The following is a 15321-nucleotide window of genomic DNA, read 5'->3' on the forward strand; positions in this document are numbered from 1 at the left end:
CCTGGTGGTCTGTTTGGGATACCATTTTTGACTATAGGATAAAGCTGTGATCCAATCTTTAAGAAAAGTTTGAGGAAGGAGGCTTGGATAAGTATTAGGGCCTCTACTACAGACAAAGTGGTATCACAAGCAGGAATGAAAGCTCTACCAAAAAGAAGATACATTGAAATGCTTCACCCCCAGAGTAACCACTCCTGGAGTGGCAGCTCTGTCTGGAAGTTGGATGCTGGTCCCACAGACAAGCCACAGAAGAACCACTTGCACAGAACCTACAAGAGAGCAGCCCATCGGTGAAACGGGCCCACACAATTTCAGAGAAGCTCCGAGTACCAGCTGTCTAAGCTAATCAATGCACTCCATCATTCACAAATATGAACCGAAAACCTAGGATCACTTGAAACTAAGGAAAACAAGCAGCATGGAAGAGAAGGACCAAACAGAATAACTAACTTCAGAAGAAACATATAATTTAGGGAACAAAAGGAACTTCTGAAAACCTCACATCAATATTCCTTAGAAAGATCTGAGAAAATATTGTTCCCATAAAACAAAAAAAAAGTGATATGAAAAAAGAGAAAGAGGATAAGAGCAAATTATTAGAAATTAAGAGCAGGATTGAGAAAAATAGCTGACAAGTTGAAAAATAAAACAGATACAGCTGAAGATGAAATTTGTTATTTTGGATGTGACATTGAGGAAATGTTCCTAAACATTGAGCAATAAGTTGAACAGATCAAACATAAACAGAAAAGCTAAGCAATATGGATCAAGAGGTCTAATACCTGATTAACAAAAGTTTTAGAAGTAAACGAAGGGGAAGAAATAGCTTTTTAAAATAGAACATTTTTCTACTATTTTTAGAAGGAAGTGTGTCTTCTATTGAAGAAAGACACAAGCCTTTTGATTAAATGGGCCCTCTGCATGCTGAGTACGATGGATTTTAAAAGCGACTCACATCTAGATACATCATGATGAAATTTCAGATAAGGATAAGAATTCTAAAATCCTCAGAAAAACATCAATAAGTTATTTGCACAAAGAAATAAGAACCATACTCATCAATAGAAGCTAGAAGAGAGAAGTTTTTTCAATATTCTGAAGGAAAATGCTTCTGAATCTAGAATTCAAACAATCAACAAAGTTTGAAGGCAAAATAAAGACATTTTCCAACATGAAACAACTCAGAAATTCTGTTTACAGACATAGGCTCTCTGTGTGAAAAAGTCATTCAAGGCATTATTTTAGCATAATGCAAAATAAACTGAAGAAAGGTATAATGGTGTTCAAGAAACTAGCAGCTGGGCGAGACCCAGAGGTTGGAAGAGGAAGCCATTCAGAATGAAAAGAGCATAGAAAATTTGCTTTCAAAGTTTTGGTAATATAGAATTGTATTTCATTTATTATGTAGTCAAATATACCACTTTGTCTTTAGGGAATACTGTTTATACAATGATAATACTGTAATTGCTGCTTATTAGTTTTCCATGTTTAGAAACAAGCAAATTATGGCACATTTGTTTCACAGAACAATATGAAAATACTATGATTCTCAAATTGTGCAAGTATTTTATTAACTAAAATAATTAGGAGTGTAGAGGAAGGAAGGATAGAAAAAGTATGCTAACATCCTTATATTTTAATGGGTGACCAGTCTAAAATCAGTAAACCAAGTCAAAAAAGTGTTAGTGAATTATTTAGATCTAGAATGGCTAACTTTAAATGATGAGCTAAAAACAGAAACTGTCAATAGTGGTTGCTGCTGGGAAGTGAAACTGGTACTGTGTGAAGAGTGAGGAAACCTTTGTACTCATTTAGTGAGTTTCTATTCTCTTAACCATATGCATGTCTTACCTCTGTTCTCTCTTAGTTTTTAACTTCTCTTGATCTTTTATGTTATACACTTAGACTGCCTTATAGCAATAAGAGATTCATTTTTATTCCTCCTGCTTGAAACACTGTGTGCTATTTTTTTTTTTAATTCTGAGAACTGCTTTCTTTATTTCTGGACAATTATCTGCCATTGTCTCTTTATGTTTTGTCTCACCCTAGTCTCACATCTCTCTATATTGGAATGACAATTAGTGTGTATGTGTATTTGAACTTGTAATTCTTATTTTTCCCCATTCCTCTTAACTTCTTCTTTGTATTTTCCTTTCTTTTAATCTCTTTGTGCTGTAATCGGAGTGATTTCCACAGATCTGTCTTTCAATTTTATAACCCTTCCTTCAGCTGAGTTTTTTGTTTTTAATTTCAATGATTCTGTATTTTTCTTTTTTAAAGAATTCCTGTTTTTGGCTCTTTTTGCAATTAGCCTGTTATATTCTTTTATAATTTTTTATTCTATGAAAGTTATATTATTTTGAATGTTTTCTTTTACCGTTTATTATAGCAATGTAAAAGTCCCTTTTAAATTGCTTTGCTATTTGTAGTTCCTTAGATGTGGATTTTATCATTTCTTGTGCCTACTGGCACTCTTACTAGTGAGTTTCCATGTGTGTTTTATGTTTTACAATTTGAGGATGTGAATGTTTCTCAAGTGTGAGTTGCCTTCGAGAGCAGTACTGCCATGGCAATGGGTTGTAGAGGTATTCCCATGTAGTAGTTTCTGTTTGTCAGAGAAATTGCAGATTTTGTGACTTCTGGAGCAATTTTTATGTTAGTTTCTCTACTCAGGATTTCCTTATCAAATGGGTATTTCACATTTCAGGACCACACTTTTCAAGAGTGATAGTGTTTTTCCTAATATAATGGTTCAACAATAACTGAATGAATCTAATGGTAAGAATTTCTGAGGAAATTATATCAACAACATATAGTAGATTCAGGACATTTTTCAAAAACACAATGCCAGTCCACCCCTTTCCATTTTATAGTTGAGGAAAATGAGGTCCCCAAATGTTAAATGACTTATGCTAAGATCCAATGAATTAAAGGCAGAGCAGAGTCTAAAATCTAGATTTCTTTGTTATTAAAATACATTTTAATTTGACATAGATGTTGACTGATGCTGACCCAGAGGTAAATCTGAACTTTCTTTTGTTACTATTCTTAACTTTGGCTTCAGGATCCAAGTGCCTAGAAAGCGACTTCCTAAACTTGATCCTCACCTATGCTGCATATTATCAAGCATTTTGGTGCCGTTAATTCTTTCATGTCCAATTAAATTAAAGCAGCAATTTTCTTTCTAGTTATTGCCAGTAAAGACACTGGTAGATTCTGCCTTGGCAGACCTTCCTTTGTCAACAATTTACTTTTGTCTTCCTTTCTTTTAAAACATGCATTCCACTCACAAATACCAAAATTTTCTTGAAGACTGCTGCCATGTCTTAAGATTTCTTTTTTTTTTTCATAGTGACTAGTAAAACCTGCCATTTGCATTATACATAGGCACCCCATTACTATCTGCTGGTTTAGCAATTATTAGTAATTTCTTTCTTCTCTTCCATTTTTTTCTTTCTTGTATTGGGTAAAGGAACGTTTTGGGATTTGTTTATGTAAAGTTTTCAAGAGATTCTTCCCTTCTTTTCTTTTACAGTGAACATACAAAATGTAGATAATTCATGTTCACTTATTTTATTTAAATAAAATTATAATGATGTATGTTGTGTTCTGTTTGCAGAACAGAGTGTTCTGAACATCAACACAAAGTGGAAGAGCCTTAAGCTGAAGGTACAGTATATTATTTACACTGAAGGGGCTTGTGTGTGGACAAGAAAGTGCTGACAGCTCAAATGGATCCCATGGAACTGAGAAATGTCAACATCGAACCAGATGATGAGAGCAGCAGCGGAGAGAGTGTTCCAGATAGCTACATCGGGATAGGAAATTCAGAAAAGGCAGCAATGAGCAGGTATGGGGTTAAAGTTACCAGGTTCCATGGAAAAATAAGACATAATGTGGATGTGGAAAACAAGGATCTTGATGGGAAGAATTGGATATATTACAGGTAAATTTGAGATAACAATGACATTGATGTTAGCACATTAATTCCTTGGTCCTGAAATACAGTGATAATGTCAATCCATTTTGTAACTGTTTTAGAATTGAGGCTACAATGTCCTTGTCCCCATTAATAATGTGTAATAATTTTAATTATATTAGCCTGTTGCTCCTTTTACCTTTCTCAAATTCCTATTTCAATATTGCTACATCTCCTGGTTTCTGCAGGGATTCTTTTCTCTCTAAAAGTATCCTTTGAGCTACTCACTCACAACTATTATGGCTTCACTCAGTGAATATATGCTATATCCCCAGCCTGTTAAGTTTCTCTGCTGAATTTTAGATTATTATGTCCAACTGTCTACTACTCATCTCTGCTGGACCACTACTGTGTCTGAATTGCCTCATTTATAAAGTTAAACCTGTGATGTCTAATATTGAACTCCTGTCTTCCCCTTCAGAACCTGCTTCTCCTCTAGTAATCCCCTTCCTAGTGAAAATCACTGCTATCCTCCAGCAACTCACTCAAAAGCCCCTAGGTGTAAACTTTGACCCACATAGCCAATGGCCAGTTAATATCCAGTTGGTTTGACTTTATTAATGCTTCAAATCCACTACTTTTTTATATCCATTCTACTGCAGTCTTATCTTAGGCCTGCATTACATGTGAGACAGGGTGACAGCTCTGATTTGTCTTGCTGTCTTACAGTTTGCTTTCCTCTGTCTAGTCTTCTACACTCCCGCAAGAGTAATCTTACAACTGAAAATGGAATCAATTTCTGTCCTCAGATAAAGCCTTTCTGCACCTCTCCATTAGCCATAAGAGAAAGTAGATTACACATTGCTGGGCACGTAAGGTCATTTGTGATCTGTTCTTGACCTGCCTCTCCTGTACTGTCTTTTGCCCCCTCCCTATTTGTTACTTGTTGCCTTCACTCATTCTTCTCCAACTGCCTGGAATCAGTCACCTCCTCCCACTTTTCCCATGTTGACACCTTTCATCCTTCAAGAATTAGCTCAACTTCAGGTCTCCTATGCAGTTTTTTCCAAATTCCTCTACTCCCCCAGGTAGAAGTGACCATCCCTCCTTTATGCACCCTTTCCCTATGCAGATGTTAATTACACCACTACTACAGGTTAATGGTCTCTGTGGTCTTACCACCTACCACGTTGCCCTGTGCATAGTGCACAGTAGTTATTTGATAAGTCAATTGATTTTCCACAAAATGTTATATCAAACTGTACATGATTTAAGATGCTGAGAAAGGAATTTTTGACCAAATCTAGGCTTGAAATAGAGAATATTATGCTCGAACAAAGACTTCTCATTTTATTCACAACACCCAGGAAAGGCCATCAGGAGGAAGCACTGTTCTTCTTTCAAGTAGCTCAGTGCAATGAATGTTAGGGTTATTGGACTAGAGAGGCCACTGAGATGTCAATTATGGCATTTTCTAAATTAGGTAACCCATGAGGAAACACTAGGATTGTAGAAGACAGGACTTTGGAGTCTGCAGAGTAGTTGTCTGCCTTTAGAAAAGCTGCTTGTCCTCTTCGAGCTTCAGTGGAAAATGTAAAATGGCAAACCAACAGCTGCTTTTCAAGGATGAGATGAGTGCCCAGTATTTAGATGACATTCAATAATTTTTGTTACTTCTCCTTCACTGCATTACCCTTAGAAAATTGATTTGAACCTGAAGATGCTTGTTTCTGAGAGGAATGCAAACAAATATGAGCTCCGCAGAGGTTGACCAACTAAAGGGGACACCCACCCAAGAACTGTCATAGTGTCATTCCACTTGGTCCTCAAAAGCCAGAATGGAAAGAGCATCAATGCTTTCGTTAAACTTCATGCAATGTGTTCTGAACCACTCATAGTGACTTACCCTTTATCTCCTGGCTTAAACATAGGTCATCATTTTGCAGTTTTTAAAATCAGTTTAAAGAGATGGGTTTTATCTATGTGTGGTTTGGATGGAACCCTTAAATGTAAATTTTTCAGAAATTCAACATAATGTATTTATTTGTGATCATTACACTTGTGATTTTAATACATGCTGTGTTTGGTATCAAAATATTTAGCAGACTGGGGACATTTCTCATATATTTATACAGTCTTGGCATGTTTAATGACTACAACTCATCTCATGCCAAAATAAGAACATGCAAATGCCTCAAAGAAAGAAAATCTGTTTACTTTCAAATTCTAAATTTTAAAAACTATTCATGGAATACAGATTTTAAGTTTATTGATTAAAATAAATAATAGAGTGTTGGACATTCCAGATTTTAAATTCTAGGTGGCACTTTTGTGTTTATAGTTCTCAGGACCATTCTAAGCTTCATTTTATCTGTCATCTCAGTCTCCCACTGTAAACACTATGTACCAGTCTTCACATTAACTACAGACCATTAAGGGGTATATGGAAATGGAAGGAGGCAACAACTGTGGGCATTATGCTCTCCATGCGAAATGTGGCAGAAGGCTAGGAAATGTTCTTAACTTGTTTACACAGAGCTATTTATGCCTTGAGTTCTAGAAAAGCACATAAAACTTTGTGGTTTTGTCTGCTGTTTCTATCTATATCTTGTACTGTTTTCTATTCTCAAAAATTAACCCTGCCATCCTCTTTCCTTTCCAGATTATTTTCAGGATTCACCTGTTATTAAGAGCAGTTTGTACAGATCTCCTAGAATAAAATTCTTTTCTATCTTATTTCTAAGGATCACTTTATTTATTTATTATTGAGGCAGAATTTCACCCTTGTGGCCCATGCTGAAGTGCAATGGTGCAATCTCGGCTCACTGAAACCTCTGCCTCCCAGGTTCAAGTGATTCCCCTGCCTCAGCCTCATGAATAGCTGGGATTACAGGTGCCTGCCACCATGTCCAGCTAATTTTTTGTGTTTCTAGTAGAGACAGGTTTCATGATGCTGGCTGGTCTCAAACTCCTGACCTCAGGTGACCACCTGCCTTGGCCTCCCAAAGTGCTGGGATTACAGGCATGAGCCACTGTGCCCGCCCCCTAAGATTATATTAATAGAACACTCTTCAATTATTTTATCTTACTTTTTATGTAGGAAATACCCTAAAATTTTCAAACTGTCAATTTGAAAGCACCTTTAAGAAATATACATAGTTGATCATTTTATATAAAAACAACTAAAAAGTCTGTGACATTTTGCAGCATGCAAATGCAATGGCAGCAGCAGGCCTTATTAATTGAGCCTCTTGGAAATGTGGCTGGTCCTAGGTCTGTAGCCTCAAAGCCCCTGGCATATAACTGCATGAGCTGACCAGCACAGCTCTATGACCAAGTTGTGCAGGTTCCAGCCTGTGCCCAAGAAAACCACAATCACAATGCTCTATGGATAGTGCATCTTAAAATTTTCTTCCAACTCTTCTGACAGTTCATTAAATTGCTTTAATATTGTTCTTAGTTTCATTCGTTTCGTGTTAGTAATCCATGTACATTTTGACAGTAATTAAAACACACACACACATACAAAAACAACCAACACAACGCAGAGCTACCATTGAATTACTTTCCAATAGGAGATATATGTATAAACGATTGTGCCCGCCCCCCCAAAAAAAGAGAGAGGAAATACAAGCTACAGGGTCCTGCCTGGGACTGCTTGATGCCAGGGAGAATGGGGTCTGATGGATATGGGCCTGCTGCTTCACCTTTCTGAGTCACAGTTGCCTCATCATAGGGATATTTTGAGTATCACATGAGATTAGAAACACAGTACCTAGGCATTTAATCAGTACTTGTTGAATTAATACAATCATCTGAGTATGGTATGGTAGTAGATCAGAAAACTCTATCATCACCCTGTACTCTTTCTTTGAAAGGGCTCTAAATGGGAACACAGTTAGTTCTAGTTAGCCTCTTTGCTGCATAGCTAATGTGAGAAAGAAGAAATGTCCCATTAACAATTTTTAACTAAAAATAATATTTCCTTTCCTCATAACATCCTTCTTCCATCCCAAAGTATATTTGTAAATGGAGCTCAATTGTTGATCTGGAATGACCAGTAATGTGAAGGAAGAAAAGAAAAAAAATGGGGTATCTTATTTCCCCTCCTCTGGTTCAGTTACTTAGATCACCTGAAATGTACATATGATTCAGAGCATATATTTAGATGTTTTTACTTTCTTATTTGTGTGTGTGTGTGTGTTCAGTCAATTCGCTAATGAAGACGCTGAAAGTCAGAAATTCCTGACAAACGGATTTTTGGCGAAAAAGAAGCTGGCAGATTATGGTGATGAACATGTAAGTGAATCTATGTTTTCAGGCAATAAACGGGACTGAATGTGTCTGATCTACCTAGGTGTCTGTGGGAAAACAATGTGACTGAAATTTTCCAAGCCTTGATCAGCACATTCTCTGTTTATTCAGGCCCTTACTGGAATAAGGGCTTGTTTTTTCCTGTTCGCCATATGGCTGCATAAATCATTTATTAAATCTATGTGTTTTGGGGGGAAATCATTCTAACCCAAAGGTAATCTGCAATCATACATGTTTTTCCTTCTTTATGTGACTCCCCTTGTAATTTTTATTTTTACTGAGGCCTCTGCTGAAACCAAGCACTGCATTCCATTGAAGATTACATGCTTTTATTGATGTTGAGTAACGTCTTTACTCACTGTAATTTTATCTTAGTCTTCAATTTTGGACTGTAATCTGCAGAAAAGATAATGTGAGAATAAGGATAACCCCCAAAGGTTTGCCCTTTGGCAAATGCTTGCTTATAATACATCCCTTCTTCTTCAAGCATCCCGGAACCACTTCCTTTGGAATGTCTTCATTCAACCTGAGTAATGCCATCATGGGCAGTGGGATCCTGGGCTTGTCCTATGCCATGGCCAACACAGGGATCATACTTTTTATGTAAGTGAATGTGTATATCAACATTTGGTGAGGAAGTCTATGCCTACCTGGTGGCTCTTTCAATTGACAATCTGAGTTTGATCTTTGTAAACATAAACAATCTGAGAGAGTATTTGTGAATTCCTCTGGCTTTTAGATAGAATAGCAACCTGAGGAAAAAGTCAGAGGAGGCTAATCATGGTACTTGGTCACCCAACCATCCCTAATACAATGGCAGAAAGTTTATGTGCTCAACCAATCAAAGTGCTGGAGCAGCCTCACCAGAATTTCATTGTTCAGTAGATAGTTGAAATAATTTGGTGTTTAGCAGTCAAAAGGATCTTTCCCAGAAGCAATTTTGTCTCATTCTTAGGAAAGAAACAACCAAGCCTAAGAGCCCCGCATGCCCTGGCCCCACTTATGTCCCGTTCCCTGTGCCCCTGTGTGAAAGATACACTGGGCACAGTAAGTCTTGTCTCCATCCCATGAAGACGCCACATTCCCTCTCACCACCAGGCCTTTGTGCATTTTCTTGGAACCCTCTTCTCTGTCTTCTTCCCTAGTTCACTCCTTAAATGTCAGTTCAGCCTCGCCTGAGTGCTGCCTGCTCTGATCTCCATGACTGGGGCAAATCACCTTATCATACAGTCACCACAGTTTTAATGTTTTAATGTGATTTGTCTGATTCATTTGGTTAATTATCTGTCTCCCTTGCCAGACATAAGCTCTAGAAAGTTGAGTTCATGTCTGTTTTCACTTACCAATGTCTCTATCCCAAAACCTAGTGCAGTGCCTGGTACAGGAAATATTTGTTGAGTGACCAAACCCTATTCCTAAACCTATGCACTTTCACCAAACTTATACAAATGCTGCCTAAAACCGGCATCTGGTAGTTGACCTGTAGGGTGGATACAGCACTGTCTATGACAGACAACAATAGACATTTATGTGCATCATGTACAGCCTGGTATTTTCCAACATATACTTGGCAGCAGTGGAATTCTTCACAAGAATAAAGTCTGATGTTAGGCACCACTGTGGACGCAGATCCTAATCCCAAATGCAGTGCTAGAGAGTGAAATAACTGTCTAAGAATGCAACATTTATATCATAAATATGTACTATTTATGTTCTGAATATCACATGTGATTAGTAATTACACAGCTATTTGAGGGCTAAGGATCAGGACTATAAATCTTTATATTGTGTTAGTGCTTTGATTAAACTGTTTTATGTATAATATTCTTTAGCTGAATGGGTTTTATATCAACTTTACTTTTATATAAGCCATGTTTGAGATAAAGTAGGTTTTATAATAATCTGAATTTTAATAGCCATATATAGTCATATATTATATGTTTTTGTAATGTGCATTATCTCTAAGACAAAAAAGCTGCCTTCCTTTATCAATTATACATGCCATTAAAATTAGTTAGGAAGTTACAGATCACTGATGAATAGGCAACACTTACCCCAATCTTAGAGTCATAGATTATCTTCATGAGAAGAATATTCCATTTTTTCTAAAAAATGAGGGCCTCATTTCAGGCCTCTAAACATTTATCAGATTAATTTGGTCAGAACAATTAAATCACTAAACATCATGAAGTGCGTTTTGTGTGTCTAAATAGCACAGACTGGATTAAGCTTTCTCTCTTAATTTATAGCAAGTGACACAGTATTTCATTGGTTTTACTGTTAGTATTTTCTGCCAGAGAAAGTGCATGTTTAGAATATAGGGAATGCTCATTATTTTTCCAGGGAACAAAATTATATAATCTGAATTACATTATTCCTTAAAAACAGTTAAGTTCATAAGGCGTATGGAAAAACACGGTAATAAGTCATGGGTTAGACAGTTCTGGCAGACATACTTCATGGAAAATAAGAGCAAAATATAGTTACGGGGTCATAAAATTTATAATTCATGGTCTAAATGTATATTTGTAATATTGATTTCATTGGGAATTCCAAAAGAGTAGATCAATTGTGGGGAAAGTGTGTTTTTTTTTAAAAAAAATAAACAAGGATAAAGCTTTTTTTAATTTTTTAGTTACAGGTAAAAGTATTGTTCCTCCATTTATTATGTAGATACTTCCATCAACATTCTTATTTTTGTGCTCCAAGTCTTAGATTTGGAAAAATACCATTCAGCATAAACATAAAGAAACCATAAATGCATGCGGACATGGAGAGGATCCTAACAGCAGAAATGACTCTGAAAACAAAAACAAAGGAACTTTCCTGCCCCATCATTAGCTTTCTCTGCTTTCTCTATTATATATGCAACTGCTTGCCCCTCTAGCTTACATTTGTTATCTAATGCACAGGATCAGCAGTAAGGCAGCTCAGATTGCATGCTTTGGCTTTTGGATTCCTAGATTTCAGATTAAGGTTTAGTCAGGCTAATGAATAGCCCTTCAATTCTAAGTGCTGATGTGAATATCATGCAAATATGATGTGCATATTCCCATGTGCTAAGTAGATGTTGCATTTTCTAATTTTGCTGTACACTTAGCATCTAAGCTGTGAACCAAATTCTACAACTGGGTAACATTAAAAAAAAGTTAGGAACTTCAGGTAGTAGATTTGGGCATGTAAAACATAGCAAATTCTATTTCTATGACTTTAAAGGTTATGTGTAGAGTTCTGAAAAGAATTTCTCAACTTCCCCCAAACCAGCATACTTTTGGAAATTTGATGATTAAAAAGATTAAGGTGATCTTGTATTGTAACATCTAATATAATTACATCTTATTTATTATAGAAACTTTATTATCTACTCTTTCTTCCCTTTACAGAATCATGCTTCTTGCTGTGGCAATATTATCACTGTACTCAGTTCATCTTTTATTAAAAACAGCCAAGGAAGGAGGTATGCTACTGCTTGAGTCCAACACATTCTATTTTAATTCTCATAAAAGAGTATTTCAGTCTGTTGCTTCATAACCTTAGGATGATTGTTGTCAGTTTCACATTTCATTTTCTTCTGAGCCCAGTGACATGATCTCTCAATGTTTTTAGTTGTTTGGGCAAATGAGAGGCAGGAGTGAAAATCAACTGGCTCAGGTTCAAGACAAATAGGAAAAAAAGACATTTCTGATATATGATAGAAAGAACTGTTTTGACTTGCTACATGCAGCTAAAATAAAGCCATTGCTTTTTATTTGGAGAACATTTTAATATATTGCTTACTGGTTTTTGAGGTTGCATCATTTGCGCTTGTAATTTCTATATAAAGTTTATTTACATGTTTGAGACTTCAGTGTGGAGTTATATAATAAAAATATTTTAGTCACTAAAACAATATTTTTGGCAAAGCTGTTTTATCTTTTATTATAGGGTCTTTGATTTATGAAAACTTAGGAGAAAAGGCATTTGGATGGCCGGGAAAAATTGGAGCTTTTATTTCCATTACAATGCAGAATATTGGAGGTAAGGGGATATACTTATTAAAAACAGCCATAAGAAAACTTATGGCAATGAACAAGCACTTTAAATACAGATAAATTGCGCTTATAGTTCTTAAATTTTAAAACTATAGTTTCTTAAATAGATTTGTGTCCCTCTTTAATTAAAAACAGCAATATCTAAGAATGAAATAATATATAAAACCCTGCCAATTGAATTCTAGAATTAAAATATAAAATAAAAACTTTCTTGATTTTTAATGTTGTTATGGCATGAATTATTACTCTTAAAAATGGAAGAATTTGTGCTTATTTCTGTCATTGCCAAAACAGTTGATTGATGTTTTGTATGTGTGACTGAGTTTGTTTTGCAAAACTGAGAAGTGGGTTTCTGGGGGAACATAGCCAAATACTGTGTTCCTTGCACTGAGCCAGGGCAGTGTCTCTAGAAGTTTGCTAAGGCAAATATCTGGCTAGACATCAAATGCACTATACACCCAGGTTTGTTGATTCTACGGATTCTTATAATTCCCACTGAATTGTCATTTCCAGTGTAGGGCCTCAAAATATACATATTTTTAACAGTGTTCTTGGTGTGTTTGCCCACCAGCTTCATACTGGTTCTGTTGTGTCTTTGGCCCTCAGAAGGCCTCAAACCCATATATATTTCAGATGTCCCACTGGCTGCTTCCTGACACATGATCCCAACTGTCTCCCCACGTAGTGACACTTACTCCCTCACCTCCTACCCAGTCCCTAAACCTGCTACTCTATTTCTCTGATCTTTCGTTTCTCAGCGAATACCACCAGCAATAATCCAGTTTCTGAGGGTAGAAATCTGGATGTCGGTGTAAACATTTCCTTCTCCCCAACTCTGCATGTCCAGTTAAATGCCACATCCTCTTCATTTGATCTTTTGCTTATCTCTTGAATCTCTCCTCACCTTCCACCCTCATGACCACAGGCAATCACCATTTTTAGCTCAGACTATTGCAGCGGTCTTCTAACTGGTCTTCCTGCCTTGAGTTTCCCCTGCTCCCAGATACACTCTAATTTATTCTCCAGATAAACTCTCTCAAATTTAAGTCTGTTTCTGCTTTTGCCATGCATAAAATTCTTCAGTATGCCCTTATTATTTTCAAGGTAAAACGTAAACTCATTGGACTGACACAGAATCTTCATCTAATTCTTTTGCTTATCTTTCTTTTTTTTTTTTTTTTTAAATTTTTTATTGGATTATAGGTTTTGGGGTACATGAGCAGAGCATGCAAGACAGTTGCGTAGGTACACACATGGCAGTGTGCTTTGCTTTTCTTCTCCCCTTCACCCACATTTGGCATTTCTCCCCAGGCTATCCCTCCCCACCTCCCCCTCCCACTGGCCCTCCCCTTTTCCCCCCAATAGACCCCAGTGTTTAGTACTCCCCTTTCTGTGTCCATGTGTTCTCATTTTTCATCACCCACCTATGAGTGAGAATATGCGGTGTTTCATTTTCTGTTCTTGTGTCAGTTTGCTGAGGATGATGTTTTCCAGATTCATCCATGTCCCTACAAACGACACGAACTCATCATTTCTGATTGCTGCATAATATTCCATGGTGTATATGTGCCACATTTTTCCAATCCAGTCTATTATCAATGGGCATTTGGGTTGATTCCAGGTCTTTGCTATTGTAAACAGTGCTGCAATGAACATTCGTGTACATGTGTCCTTATAGTAGAACGATTTATAGTCTTTTGGATATATACCCAGTAATGGGATTGCTGGGTCAAATGGAATTTCTATTTCTAAGGCCTTGAGGAATCGCCACACTGTCTTCCACAATGGTTGAACTAATTTAAACTCCCACCAACAGTGTAAAAGTGTTCCTTTTTTTCCACATCCTCTCCAGCATCTGTTGTCTCCAGATTTTTTAATGATCGCCATTCTAACTGGCGTGAGATGGTATCTCAATGTGGTTTTGATTTGCATCTCTCTGATGACCAGTGACGATGAGCATTTTTTCATATGATTGTTGGCCTCATATATGTCTTCTTTCGTAAAGTATCTGTTCATATCCTTTGCCCACTTTTGAATGGGCTTGTTTGTTCATATGGAACCAAAAGAGAGCCCGCATAGCCAAGTCAATTCTAAGAAAAAAGAACACAGCGGGGGGTATCACACTACCGGATTTCAAACTATACTACAAGGCTACAGTAATCAAAACAGCATGGTACTGGTACCAAAACAGAGATATAGACCAATGGAACAAAACAGAGGCACCGGAGGCAACACAACATACGTACAACTATACAATCTTTGATAAACCTGACAAAAACAAGCAATGGGGCAAGGATTCCATGTTTAACAAATGGTGTTGGGAAAACTGGCTAGCCATGTGCAGAAAGCAGAAACTGGACCCCTTCCTGACACCTTACACTAAAATTTGCTTATCTTTCTAAGCCTTTCCTAGCAATTCCCATGTCTGTCTGTCTGTCTCTCTCTCTCTCTCTCTCTCTCTCTCTCTCTATCAATCTATCATCCTCAGCAAACTGACACAAGAACAGAAAATGAAACACCGCATATTCTCACTCATAGGTGGGTGATGAAAAATGAGAACACATGGACACAGAAAGGGGAGTACTAAACACTGGGGTCTATTGGGGGGAAAAGGGGAGGGCCAGTGGGAGGGGGAGGTGGGGAGGGATAGCCTGGGGAGAAATGCCAAGTGTGGGTGAAGGGGAGAAGGAAAGAAAAGCACACTGCCATGTGTGTTCCTACGCAACTGTCTTACACGCTCTGCTCATGTACCCCAAAACCTAAAATCCAATAAAAAATAAAAAAAAAAAATCTATCACCTATCTATCTATCAATCTATTTATCCATGATCTATACCCTACCTGTCCTGTGTCAAACCATAACAAACTATATTTAGTCCCCCAATAGTATTATTTTAATAGGTTTAAAAATCCTCCATGCCTTCTTTGCACATTTGCACAGGTTATTTTCTCTGTTTGAATGTCTCTCAAAGTCTTCAAACCCTAACACACAAACACACACACACACACACACATACACACACATATTTTCTATCTCTCTGCTCACCTGGTATATTGC

General features: G+C 37.0%; 1 protein-coding gene across 8 annotated transcripts in view; it reads left to right on the forward strand.

The window, feature by feature from the left end:
- SLC38A4 (solute carrier family 38 member 4) overlaps positions 1–15321 on the forward strand; it is an 82980-nt gene that overhangs the window by 48144 nt on the left and 19515 nt on the right. For 4 of the 8 annotated variants that reach the window (XM_009003592.5, XM_054238138.2, XM_002752346.7 and 1 more), the window contains exons 2-6: positions 3620–3850; positions 8128–8218; positions 8721–8836; positions 11617–11690; positions 12158–12250. In XM_009003592.5, the coding sequence (XP_009001840.2) occupies positions 3732–3850; positions 8128–8218; positions 8721–8836; positions 11617–11690; positions 12158–12250 (493 nt within the window). In that variant the 5' untranslated portion in view covers positions 3620–3731. The remainder of the gene's footprint in view (positions 1–3619; positions 3851–8127; positions 8219–8720; positions 8837–11616; positions 11691–12157; positions 12251–15321) is intronic. The other 4 variants (XM_054238140.2, XM_078338852.1, XM_078338853.1 and 1 more) reach the window with 1 other exon arrangement.

The sequence above is a fragment of the Callithrix jacchus genome, chromosome 9, assembly GCF_049354715.1.
Source record: "Callithrix jacchus isolate 240 chromosome 9, calJac240_pri, whole genome shotgun sequence".
Classification (NCBI taxonomy): Eukaryota; Metazoa; Chordata; class Mammalia; order Primates; family Cebidae; genus Callithrix; species Callithrix jacchus.